Source organism: Protopterus annectens, chromosome 5.part0, assembly GCF_019279795.1.
Source record: "Protopterus annectens isolate FY-2018-M chromosome 5.part0, PAN1.0, whole genome shotgun sequence".
Classification (NCBI taxonomy): domain Eukaryota; kingdom Metazoa; phylum Chordata; order Ceratodontiformes; family Protopteridae; genus Protopterus; species Protopterus annectens.
Window position 1 is genome coordinate 949,919,864 of NC_056735.1, and position 14,028 is coordinate 949,933,891.

At 41.9% G+C, this 14,028-nt stretch overlaps 1 protein-coding gene across 1 annotated transcript in view; it reads right to left on the reverse strand.

Annotated features, from left to right (window-relative positions):
- Nucleotides 1-2,215: 2,215 nt before the first annotated feature.
- ZC3H12C (zinc finger CCCH-type containing 12C) overlaps nt 2,216-14,028 on the reverse strand; it is a 581,667-nt gene continuing 569,854 nt past the window's right edge. The window contains exon 6 of the mRNA XM_044072719.1: nt 2,216-4,582. Coding sequence (XP_043928654.1) covers nt 3,150-4,582 — 1,433 coding nt within the window. The 3' untranslated portion in view covers nt 2,216-3,149. The remainder of the gene's footprint in view (nt 4,583-14,028) is intronic.

Genomic DNA, 14,028 nt, shown 5'->3' on the forward strand with positions numbered 1-14,028 from the left:
TTTCTCTTGCATTTATCAGCCCTTGAACTGGAACATCCATAAGTATGTCTGTGTGTGTGTTTTATATATATTATCTCTGAATAACCAAATTCAAAACATGAATGTTAACTACGTTGACAGCAAATACACGCTCATATACACCAACATAATCTTATTCTTAGGTGTTGAGCTGAAGAAGCATCTTGTTTTTGCCAGCTACTCTGGTCTTGGTCACATGCACAACTGGTACCCTCTTGAAAGAAGTAAACAATAAAGCCATGGAGATTTTACTAATAAGCAAATGGCACCCAGCTACATCTACCTTCTGGTCCCAAGATGCAAAGAATATTACAAACAGCTGGGCCACTTCAGAGTTCAATTTTTGTGAAATAGTATCGCTTATTTCAACATAAGTAGTAGACATGAATTGCTGAATGTGTTGTAAGCACCATGGCACACAGTTCAAATACAAGCTGATATTAAGGTGTACTCTCTTACCACGTCCCCAAAGGGTATAAAATGTCCACATTATTTAGACAACAGACAGCCCTTAGATGACCACATGTCTACCATTTAAGAAAAGATTATCAAAAGTAAATGCCCATTTTCCAGTGACAACTGCCATCATTGTTGTACTGGAGCCCTTTTTTTTTCCAGACATGCATCAGAAAATACTTGTAATACCAGTAACAACCTACATTCTCTCCCACTACCCCTCCGTCAGGAATGTGACAGCATAGTTCCAAAACCGAACAGGTTACACTGAAAACCACTTCCAGCAAGCTGAAGTTTGCCCCTTCCCTCACTGTTGTAAAACCATGAAATTTGTATGTTGGGGGGGGGGGTTCAACAACATAGGGTGTGCAGGGGGCATAAAGCAGAGTTTTGTTTCAGGCTCACTTAAAATGGGTTTTTGTTTGACCAGTGTGACTACTGCGAATCCCAGTCCCAGTACCACAGAGTCATCACCAACCCTCATGATCTCGTCCCTCTCCTTCCCTTCCTTGCCCCATTCTCTCCAATTGCTCATACCCTTTTCTCCTCACTACTTGCCATTCTCCCAATAACTAGCATGCATCAACATAACATCAGATAAAAGACTATTGCTCATAGCTCTATATCCAGCCCCCCTCTCTACAGAGCTATGTCACTGCTACTAAATAACCACCACACCACAAGTATAAAAAGTATGTTATGCGCTCTTGTCATGTATCCCATCTACTACACTTTACTGGGCTAATCCTACTAACTCCCACTCTTTCCATCTTGTTGTTAGAGAGCCTACTAACTTCTCTGACGCACAAACATGCACAATGCTACTGCTCTGTCTAAAGCTATACTTTATCCACACTGGCCTGCATCATACCTCTCAACTGTCCGGACTTTCACAGAATGTCCAGATTTTTGCCTCTTATTTTTGGTCTATTCCTCAGAATTTGTGGTTTTCTGGAAACTTTTTGAGGATTGAAGACATTAAATAATGACAGACATTTGAATTTCATCATATACTTCAGAAAATGTATAATAATGCAAAATATGTCATTCTAGCAACTTTCTAAGTTTACAGGAGCAATACTTAAAATCTGTCCCTATTTTTCTGCCTTTATTCCCCCCATTTTTTATGGCTTTGTCCAGATTTCTTGCCCAGAGAAGTTGAGAGGTATGGCATGCATCCTTCTTTCTACTGCATAATGTGCTCAAGTGAATGATGCACCACTGTCCACAGCTACTAAATGTGGCAAAATGTGTATACATTAACCTACTCCCCCTAGCAAATAATGAAATGTACACAAACCGGCTGCTAATACTTCCATCAGAATTATAATTCAGATGCCTAGCTTTTCTGTATAATTTACAAAGAAACCTCCTAAACTTACTGAAATGTGCCATATGCTTTTATATGTGGTATGAAATGTTGCAAAATCAATCCACTTGTAAGAAATGCATTTAAAAATAAAAATAAGATCAAATGACTGAAATGTGCCAAATTTAGCATTCTATTACCGATAATCTAGTAAATCCAACCATTACATTTTCTCAGCATGAGATATGGAAGATCTTCCATGAGGTGCCAATTACTCAGTATTTCCCACATCTGTAACCTTTGGCAGTCTTCCAAACTGCATGCTTCTCAGAGTTCAAAGCTGTGTTTAGCATACAAACAGTCTGTCAGTCTTCTGTGCCTGTAATTTTAAGTATTCTAACACCCATACTCTATGAAATAAAATGGCTGCTCTTTACTATTTATTTATGTTTATTATTTTTTGCTGCTATTAACTTTCTATACGGCTTATCTGCACGATAAATAATGAAGATTTTTTTTATTATGGTTCCACATATCCAGACATGCTTTTTAAACTAGGGATTAACACGAGTTGAACATTGGCTCTACCCAGATCCCTTAGGACAGCTGCATTATTAGAACATAAGTATATGGCAATAATTTAGACATCTACTTGATAATGACTTGTGTGCAATTGGACCTGTTCTACTAATGTACTGGATATTTCTGATGCATCACTATTCTATGAAGTTATCCGTACCCACCCCCACCCCCTCCCGATTTGGTTAACAAGTATAGACAATATCGGACCAATAAGATCACCCTCTGCAGCTTTTGTCAATACATGATGCACTGCCCAAAGCCATATTAATTAATTCAGAGGTTTCATTTTCGTGTTGCAAACACAAAAATAAAATAAATAAATAAATAAATAAATAGACATATAAGAAAATTACAGAGTTAAGCTTAAGAACACAACTAAAGTTTGCTGGAGACATTTTCAGCACCTAAAGTGCTCTAAAATGCAAGAAGAGGAAACAATACTCTTCCAGCAGAAAGAAATACCTCAAGTGGCATAGCCAAAAGGATACAATGATCAGTTGACAGAACAGATCTACTTAGTGACACTGTTAAATCAGCTACTGGAAGTTCTGTTGTCATTCTGGTAAGTGAATCATATCCATGCCCTTAAAATTTTAAGTGAGATTACAACAACCATGTGTTGCATCTCATTGCATGGGCTACAAACATACAGATCACTCTGTATTTCACATAAATGTTTTACTATATTTACCTCCCTGGTGAGGAGATCAGAAATGCTATTGTAGCAAACCTCCCGCAGCAGTTGTGCTGAACAGGAAATTAAACACCTCAAAGATGTGTCAACCTAATAACCTAAATGTGATTTTTCTGTCAATATAGCTGCAGCAAGCTGCTGAGCATCTGTCATGTGAGGATTCCTTTTCATCACAATTTTCACAAGATCAGAAGGGAAGATGTTACAAAGGTTTATAAAAATCTGTTCTCTAGAATCCTGATATCTAGGTGAATTAGAAGGGTCCTTGGGTACTCCACTCCAAGTCAGTCCCCATGACTGTTCTCGTTTTTCAGGCAAACTTTGGTAGCTGAAGTGATCATAACAAGAGGGTGCAGGATTACTGGGCAAGGAATAAGTCTGATGATACACAGGTGGCTCTTTTCCATAGTTTGATCTCTCCCAATTTACTGGCCGTTCCTGAGCTGGGTATATTTTTCTTTGCCGTACAGGTGAGCCATCATATAAGCGCGAATCAGAGATGCTATCAATTCTCGTAGCAAGTAATGTTCTTCCTACTTGGGAGTTCTGTGAATGCTGTGAACTATGTGGAGCAGGGTAATCAACTGGACAACTAGATCTGGCAGCAACAATTGGGTGCTGCAAATGTGAAGCAATATACGGAAGAGGAGACTTATAAGGGGACTTTGGCTCTTCATGACTGTAGCTCTGCATTCTTGTTAAAGGATCATGATTGTTATGCATAAATGAATGTGAATGATGACGTCCATGAGCATGCATATGCTGACATTTCAGGTTTTCTTCCAATAATGGATCTGGTGAGTTCATATAGGACCGATCACTGTATCCTATGTAGGAATCACTGCTTCCACAACTCACACTTCCTTCACTGCTGCAATCAGAAGCTACAGAATTAACTACATAATCAGTATCTAGAGACAACCGTCGGTCAGGGCTTCGTTGCCCAGATATACTGTGAGTTGAAAAGGCATTCAACATGGAGTAATACCCCATATCTACTGGTGACTCACATTTTGGATACTGGTCATTATAGGAGGATGAAGAGGACGAAGAAGAGGATGATGACGACATGTGGTTTTTTGCAACTTTCATTATCTGACAGTACTGCCCTTGAGATCGATCCTGAGGTGAGAAATGAGTTCCAGAAGGTAGCGGATTGCACACAGCAGCAACAGTATTGGGTGGTACTGCAGAACAAGTGTTAGAAGTGCATACTAAAGATGGTACAGACCTTGCTTCAAATTTGTTTCTGATTGACAGCTTCTCCTCAAAGGCTTGGTACGCAGGGGACTTCAAGCTTTGATCAGACTGTCTTTTAGGAGTTGTGGGCTTGACATCGGAAGTGCAATCAGTTTTGATGCTGGCAGGAACACTGTTGCTTTTTACTAAGCCTACTTCATTTACAGTTTTAGATGCTGTGATTTTTGCACTAGCACGAAGTTCATCTGCTACAGATCGCTGTGGCTGGGTTCCTCTTTCTGGGTGGTAGTATTTACATTTATGACCATATGTACATTTCTTTCCTGTTTAAATACAAAACAAAACAATTAAAACAACTTAATAGATGCCACTTAAAAAGGTACAGTAAAAATACACTTATTTCCTATTTAAATACAAAACAAAAAGCAATTTAATAGATGACACTTAAAATAGTTCAGTAAAATAAAAGTTATGTCTAGAAGACTGGTCACATTTAAAGTCCAAAAATAAGATAAATGCCAAATCCCTTCCTCTTAGAAATATCAACAACTTTACTGGATTATTCTCACGTATCTAAAATCTATCCTCTCCCCAACACAAAACTGCTTAAAGAAGCAACAAAAGGAGGATAGTGTAGAAACAACGCAAAGAGCAGCAGCTGTTGCCAAGTGAAGTGAATCAAAGGTGACTATGCTCAGGAAAAATAAGCTATGATGGCCAAGGTAGCAACCACCAAGACCTCCATCAATTAATCAGAGTCATCTACCAACATAATAAATAAAAATAGTTATCGTTTCGGGTCTGGTGAATGCATTTAAGTAGCATCAGTATCCATTTCATGCATACTTCAGGCAGATTTAACAAGTTGCACATAATACCTTTCGGGGGGGGGGGGTTCTTTGGATCCAACAAGAACCTAGTTTCCTTTAGTATCCCCTATTTCTGGGAAATCTGCTACATAAACAAGCAGTAAACTTTACTTATACAGTTAGTAAAATCAAAAGCTCTGACCCAAGAAGCCAACAAAACTCGAACAAAAAACTTCCAGTTGTGGTTAAAACCAAGGCACGCACTACGACCACAAACAAAAATACTTTATTGAAAGTTCTCCACCCAGTATCAGGACGTAACTTTCATTTCGATGTTTATGCTGATTGTACTACTAGCCATATTATCTATTTGGCTACCTGTCGCAAGTGCCAAGCTTTCTATCTTGGTAAAACTGACCAATGATTAAAGGATCGTATTCTACGACATGTCAGAGACATTGATCAGAAAAGTTCCACATAATGCCTTAGCAGCACACGTATTGGTCCATCCTACGCATAATTTCTTGTTCAAAGCAGTGGAAGTGGTCACCCAAAACATCAGGGAAGGAGATGTCCATAACAGGACAGAATTGAGAGAGATCTTTTGGATCAACAATTTTAGAGCCAATCGACCCCAGGTCTTAATACAATAGTACCTCTCAGACCTGTTCTAAAATCTAGAAGAAACCTACCAAACATTAATACATGATTCTAGCATTTTTAACATTGAACTACATTATAGGAGACAAATCTCCACTTTGAACATTTATTTTTGTCCTGTGCCTTTAAGAACACCAAAGACAATTAGCTACCAGCTCTTGATTGTATTTCCTTTATAAACAGGAAGAGCTAACCACACTTTTATATGATCTGAAGAAGGAATCTGCTGACAGCACTTATCGTTTGGACAATTTCATCAGCTTTTTACACTCCAGTGAAGTATATGTTTTTGTCAGCTTTGCTTACAAAGCATCTATTAACTGTGCTTTAACAACTTGAAGCCTGAAGTTGTGGATGTTAATTACTACGCTAATTATTTCAGCATCTCAGTGAAGCTTGCATTTTGTCAGCTTCACTTTTTAAGTTTTCAATAAATTGAGTTTTAACAGCCTGAAGTTTGAAGCTGTGGATGACAACTGCTTGGATACTTAACTTTTTTCAGTTCACCATATTCTAGTGAAGTTTACATCCTGTCAGCTTCACTTTTTAAGCAATTAATAAATTGTGTTTTAACAGTCTGAAGCCTGAAGCTGTGGACGACACCCAAGGTCTTTTTTCTTTATTGAAAGTTAAGTGCTTTCGTCCCTATTACATAAGGGGATTCTTCAGAACAAAAAAATCTAAACAGCCCACTGCGTACAAGCACAATTCATAGGTAGGTACTAGGCTATCGGCCCAAGGGCCTACGTAAGCCTAGCCAACAAGATTCCCTGGCTTACGCCACCCACGAAAGTTATTTTCCTGTGCCACTGTCGAGCAGACACAGAAGTGATCCCTGGGTGTATTTTCTATTTCCCACCACTCATCAAGATTTTTCTTGAAGAGTGCTAATGAAGAGTAATTTTGGCTACTGCTTGATCCAAGCGGTTAGGGGAAAAGGATACAAGCAGCTGATCAGACTTCCTGTACTGTTTTGTCCTGTGAAGATAAAAACATAATTGCCTGTGGGACATCGAGAAGGTGCAGCATATATTCACCCTTATTAGTACAGTTTGGAAATAAAAAGTACAGTTTTGTACCTACCATAAATGTAGATGTTCGAGTGTACACCCTGCTGCCGTCATCACACTTGGCCTGACGACAGGATAACCCAAGTGTGATGACTGCAGCAGGGTAACACGATGAACATCTGGTAATTGTATGGACTGGTTAATGTTATTCTCCGTGGCCACTTTAGGCAAAAAGGAAGGGCTGGTTCATAAAAATACCCTATCCTTATGGAAAATAATATAAGGAGGCCTAGCAGATAGAGCCTGGAGTTCAGAAATTATTTTTGTTGAAGTGATAGCTACCAAAAATACGGTTTCCAAGAAAGAAACTTCATGCCATGACTGCCATGCATTTGGTGAATACCCAGGGCTGTGGTGAGTCCAAAAGGCAGTGGTCTGAATTGGCAGTGACTGGCTCCCAGCCGAAAGTGCAGGTGTCTCCTGGAGTGCCTATTTTGATCTGATAGTACACATCCTGGAGATCTATACAGCACATCCAATCATCCATGTGCAGAAGAGGCAGAATAACTGAACTGTAACCATTCAGAACTTTGACTTCTTTACATACTGATTCAAACTTCTTTGATCCAGAATTGGTCTCAGGTCCCCTATTTTCTTTGGCACTAAAAAGAAGCGGGAGTCCAGTTGCGAATCCTATCTGTTCAGATGGGACCTCCTGGATAACTTTTTTTTGTAGCAGCTTTTGAACTTCTTGATCTGTGTGTTCCCTCTGACTGGGTGGAACTTCAGGGAGTTTCTTCCTCTGTATAGGAGGTGAAGGGAAAAGGGTATGTTGTAACCTCTGGATATAAATTTTAGCACCCATACATTTTTTGTGATATCTTTCACTGATGGCCAGAACAAGGAGAACCTATCAAAAGGGGGAATTAACCAAGGATGCCTTGAAGGGTTTTGCCTGAACCAGCTGCTCATGAAGCCCCCTCCTCTATGTGGGGATCAGCCTCACTGATGAACTGGCAACCGATGACAGAGTAGCTAAAGTACAGTTGTGTACACTTACCATAAATATAGATGTTCGAGTGTATTCACTGTTGCAGTCATTACATTTGGGTAATCTGCTGGCAGGTTGCCCTCAGTTGGTCTGAATTCCAAAGTCTTGGGTCCTGCGTCGGTTGCTGTCTCCTCTTCCATGACGTCAGGTCGTCAGGGGTATAAAACAGGCAGCCAACGCCATTTTCTTTAGTTTTTCTTGCTGCGCAGTGCCCGAAGTAGAAGCAGTTCGCAAGTGCCGGTCGGCCGACTCCTGAAATTTTCAAATTCGAGTTTCAGAACCGAAGTCTTCACTAAAGCTAAGTACCCCACTGGGGAAACATTTTCTTGCTCCATACCAATGTCAGTAAAAGTTAATAACTGCATTACTTGTGGGAGGCAAATACCTCACAAGGATTTCCATTTATACTGTATTCCTTTCCTAGGCCCTGATCATAACATGCCTAGTTGTCGGTATATCTTTGTTTCAAAATATTTTGGAAACAGATTTAACTATCCTGAAATGTCGTCGGATAGCAGTCCGACTACCAGAGTTCACAAAAAACGCAAAGAAAAGGACAGAGACAGACCGTCGAGGAAGCTTCTCCTAAGTCAGTCGCCGGTACTCAGTGAGGCGCTTTCACAGCCCCTGATACCCGCTACTTTCGAGTCGCCTCTACCGAGACCCATGTGGAGTCCGGCACGCCGCAAGATTCTCAAAATGTTGTACCTGCGGATGTCTCTCCCTCGTATGGGTCTGGAGCCGCTTCTGAGGGTGTCTTCTGGCCACAGCATTTTATATAAAACCGACGCCAGCTTCAAAAACAAAGACTAAACAGTGAAACACAAAGAACATCTGAGGAGAAACCTTTTTGAAATCCTCCTCAGACATGGACTCAGCGAGACAGTTTGAAAGCTCCTTGATCAAATCCCTCTGTAAACGAGGGAAATGCACCAGGTAATTTATTGACCTCCATGGGAAAGTGGCTGAGGCACAGATGTGCTTTCCAAACCTGTCTATTACTCTGGACTCCCTGTTCGATGGATGGACAGTGGAGCTCTGCTCAGCTAGCTCCTTCTTAGTGGCTGCTGCCACAACTATGGCATCAATGGGGATACCCTTACTCAAGTGGGGTTTGGCTGAGGGAGGAACTAAGAATTTATCTGGGTATTTGAAGATGACTCAATAGTGTCTGGGTCCTTTCAAGCCCAGCAGGAAACTAGATCAACAAGTTCATCCACCTGGGCCAGGGGGTCACCCAAAGATGTAGATGGGCCAACCTCCCAAAAGCCTCCAGGAACACAGACTCCTCAGAAGGAGTTTGGGAAGACCAGCCACCCTTCTGCTTGAGGATTTCCAGGATGCCCCCAAAGGATACATAGTCAGGTGGTGATTGGGGGATCCTTCTCCCTCATCAAAATTGGTGTCTTCTATGAAAGTCTCCATAGGGGAGCCTATGTGCCTCCGCTTGCATATCGTCTTCCACAGTACCTCTTCTGTGGGGTATTCGGGGGAGGTGTCGGAAGCAGGGAGGAATCCCTCTGGGGAATGAGTATGGAGGCGTCTTGGAGTTGGCTGAACCTGAAGTACAGGAAGATGGGCTCAGAGCTTAGACCCGATAAGGGGTGAGGGGAAGGATACAAGATATGAGAGGGCAAGTCTCTATGCAAAGAGAAGGCCCTTTCTATACCAAAAAAGACTAGCGGACCTGGGGATACCCCCCCCCTCAGAGCCAAGGATGGAAGGTCAGGACTGACCCCGGACCTGAGCCCGCCAGACAGAATCGGACCTAAGCTGTCAACAGCTGAAGCAACAAGGGGGAGGTACAGATCTAACAAAAGTAACAGCCGAACCCAACTCCTTGGACCTGACACCAACTTTCCAGATCAAAGACCAAAGGATGAAGATATCAGAGCAGGGCTGGTCAGGGAAAGAAGGGAGCTTCCTCGGATCTGATGCCAACTCTCTTGGGGATCTTGGATCCTGGGACTCAGACCACAAGCCGGATCAGAGAAGGAGACAGTATCGGCTGGGCAAGTGCACTCATGGATCCGAGAAGGAATGGAGTTGGCAGGACCGCTATCTGGATCTAAGCCTTGAGAAATCTCCACATCATCCTGTCCATATCTGCCTCAGTCAAGCTCCTAGAGGATCTAGATGATGCCATGGATGCAGGCCTGGAATGCTTCCTAGGGATTTCAAACAATTTTGAGGGTAGACATGGAGAAACAGGCTTCATTACAAATTCTGGCAACTGACTCCTGTCAGATCCAAGGATCTGGGATCAGAGTAGGAGGTGGATGATATGGGGGAGTTGGTGATTATCACTCCTGTTGGATCTGAAGAGGACTGTGGATCCAAGAGAGGAGGTACCATCTTCAAATCCGAAGAGATTGGATCTGAAGTTTTTCTAAGTTTTTCAGTGGGTTCCGATGAAGTCCTCAGTGACTTCTGTAATGCTTGTTTCTTTGAATCTGCATAGCCATGACAAGATTTAGAGGGGTTTGTGTCCCAATTGAAGATGATGAAGAGGGTGTGAGTAAGCCCTTAAGTACTAATTTATTGTGCCGACTGGAGATGGCCCTGGGGTTAAAAGAGGCACTATCTCACAGGCTGACCTCAGATGTTCAGGCCCTAGGCAGAAAATGTACTTCTTGTGGGCATCTGAATTGGGGATCCACAACACAACACCAACACAGGGCTTTACCAGAAAAACAACAGATTTTAAGAATTAAGAGCATAACAACTACACACACTACCTGAAGAACACTCTTACACCTAGCAAAATACTTTAGAAAGTGTTTTAAGTGTTTTAACACCTACAACATAGAAATAAATTATTTTTTTTAATATTAATAAACAATGGAATAATATATTAATAAACAGAAATATAAAATGTGCTGAAAGGCAAAAAGGGAAAAAAGGTAAGGAGAGAAAGAGTGCACCCTAATCCCAGTGACCTTCTAATATCAAAACGTGTGAGACGAGAGAAGAAAATAGAAAGTTATATCCTACCATAACTTGGCATCTGTGTTGTCCATTTTCACTCCTCCTCATGATGGGGTCTCTGATCCAATTCTCAGATCCAGCTTGGCCAAATCTTCCAGACTTGGATACGACGCTCGAGCTCCTCCCCTTTATCCATAATGCACTACACCCATCCAAGCACCTCAGATCAAGTTTGCTAATACATCATCCATCAAAAAACCAGGACAGAAAAGCAGGAAAGACAACTGAGGCTCAGACATGGAACTTGGGTGTCCTGCCATCTTCCACAGATCCTCTAGAAGGATAAGGCAGGTGAATGGCTGGGTGGGAAAAGTGAGGAGGAATTAAGATGGTCAACACAGATGCCAAGTTATAGTAAGACGTACCTTTCTAATCTAATGTTGCCATCTTCATTCCACCTCATGATAGTGTCAGAATCCCCAGCTATGTAATTCCTGGGTGGCCTTCATGGAAGTATGTGCTAGAGCACCATCAAGCCGAAGGAAGCACTGTTCCAAGACATGACATCTAATTTGTAGTGCGCAACAATGGGTGTGATTGTTTGACCAGGTGGTGCCGCACAGATATCATCAATGGGAATTCTGGAAAATAAGGGAGAAGTAGCCATAGATCTAGATGAATGCACTCTTGAAGGTCGGGGAAGTTCTAAGCCTCTCTGGGAATAAATGAAAGTGATCCATTTAGCCAATATGATTATAGATACCACTCGACCTAGTTTGCTAGTAGAGAACGCTATGAACAATTGGTCTGACTTCTTAGGGTGCTTTGTTCTGTGCAGATAAAAATGTAGTTGTCTGTGAACATTAAGGCGATGTAGAGTATACTCTCCTTTGTTGGAAAAATTTGGAAAGAATACTGGTAACTGAATGGATTGGTTAATACTGTTTTCCATGGTTACCTTAGGCATAAAGGAGGAAGTGGTATCCACAGAAACCCTGTCCTCGTGAAAAATTATGTATGGAGGTTTGGAAGATAATGCTTGCCAAAGTAATTGCTACTAACAGAATTATCTTCCATGAAAAAAAACTTCAAGTTGCAAGTAGCTGCTGGCTCGAATGGTCCTTGAGTTAAACTCTGCAGTACAACAGTAAGCTTCCACAATGAGGATGGATCTTTAGTGGGTGGTCTCAGCAAGAAAATGCCTTTCATAAATGCTTTGCATAATCTAAGGGTAGAAAAGGATTGAGACTGCCTACTCACAAGAAAATTGGAAACTGCTACTAGCTGAAATTTGATGGTAAAAAACTTGCTCCTTCTTTAAACAGAGTACTAAGAAAAAGCAAAATGTCTGAACAGGTGCCAAGAAGGGATCAATATCTTCACTTGCAGCCCAGACAATGAACCTTTTCCACTTACTGCTGTAGACCTAAGAACACTTTTGGAGAGGCTAGAATGTTACAAACTGGGGAGGCAAGCCTGGACTGTCTTACTATGGTTGAAATTGGAGAAACCATGCGGTTAGTTTGACAGCCTGAAGATGGGGATGCTGCATTCCTGACAGGTGAAACAGGAAATCCTGTCATGGCTCCAGTATCCACATAGGATATTTCAGATAAGACCAGAGGAAGGGGAACCAAATCTGTCGAGGCCAGAAGGGGGGCAATGAGGATGACTGAACTCTTCAGTCTGCTTGCCTTTTGAAGAAATTTTGGAATACACGGAAGAGGGGGATAAGCAAACAGGAGACCTGGGGGCCAATCATGCACCACAGCATCCCTTGGGGACTCCCCCAGAGGGGATATCAGAGCAAAGAACTCACTGCATTTGTTGTTTAGGGGAAAGGTAAACAGGTCACAGCAAGGTTGAGCCCACTGATGGAAGATCATGTTCGCCACCAATTGTTTGGGGCACCACACGTGTGGAATCAAGAGAGATCTGCTGAGTCTGTTTGCCAGCTCACTGGTTTTCCCTGGAATGTACATTGCAACCAGAAGGGGGTCAGAAGATTATCACCCATTCCCAAACCCTCACAGCCTCCCTGCACAACGGGTAAGAATGGGTTCCTCCTTGCTTGTTGATGTAACAGACATGTCAGATGTGAACAGCAATTCTCCCTAGAGGGACACTGTCCTGAAAAGCTTGAAACATTAGGAAAACTGTTCTCATCTCAAGGACATTGCTATGCATTCTAGTATCCCACCACCTTTCCCTTGTAATGATCCACCACACCCTAACTGGGAACCATCTGTGGTTATTGGGGGAATTGAGAAAGGTCTGCCTAATGAAAGGTTGTCCAGCTGAATCCATCAATGGATATGACGTCTACAGATTGGTGTTAGTCTGACTGGAAAGGATAGAGTTTGGTAGAGCACTGAACTGCTAATGTCCACTGAAGAATTTGCATGAAAAACCTTGCCACAGGAACTAACAAAACTGCTGCTGACATGGACACCAGGGATTGTAAAACTTGCCATGCAAGATTCCTCAATGTTGTTATGCAGTGTGGAGAAAGCTATTTGATCCCTCGTGTTCAACTGTGTTCATATGAATTCTAGGTTCTGCACCACAGCCAGATTGGACTTGTTTGTTCAACTGTGTTCATATGAATTCTAGGTTCTGCAACACAGCCAGATTGGACTTGTTTAAATTTATGATGATGCTCAGGGAGTGTGAGAGTCAAATCAGATAATCTCTGGCTTGAAGAAGTTGATGCCTCATGGGAGTGGTAAGGAGCCAATCATCTAAGTATGGAAACACCTGGAATCTTTTGTCTCATGTGAGCTGCTACAACTGCTATGCATTTGTTGAACACCTGGAGGGATATGGTGAGCCCAAAGGGCAGTGCTCTGAACTAAAAATGATTGGCTCCCAGCTGAAAGTGCAGGTATCTCCTGTAGCATCTGTCTACTTTGATGGGACAGTATGCATCCTTGAGATATACTGAGCACATCCAATTGCTCATGCACAATAGAGGCAGAAAGAATAGTTGTGTAAACTCTTCCATAACCATAGATGTAGTATCCATAACATGAGGGAATCCGCCTCCGGTTGACTCATCCATCCATCCATTATACCAAAGTTAAAATGCTACTGCGAAGGTATGTGTGAGTAGCCCACATCACTCAGAGTACGTCGGGTATAAAGTGAACATCAATAAGCACCTACCCGAGAACTGAATGCCACAAAGCAGCAGCCTGAAGGGAGTGAGTATCCATAGGTCAGGCAAGTCTCAGGGTGAAGGCAGGGGGAAAACTATACTGCAGCATATAGAACAGAAGGACATCTATGGTTATGGTAAGATTTTATACAAC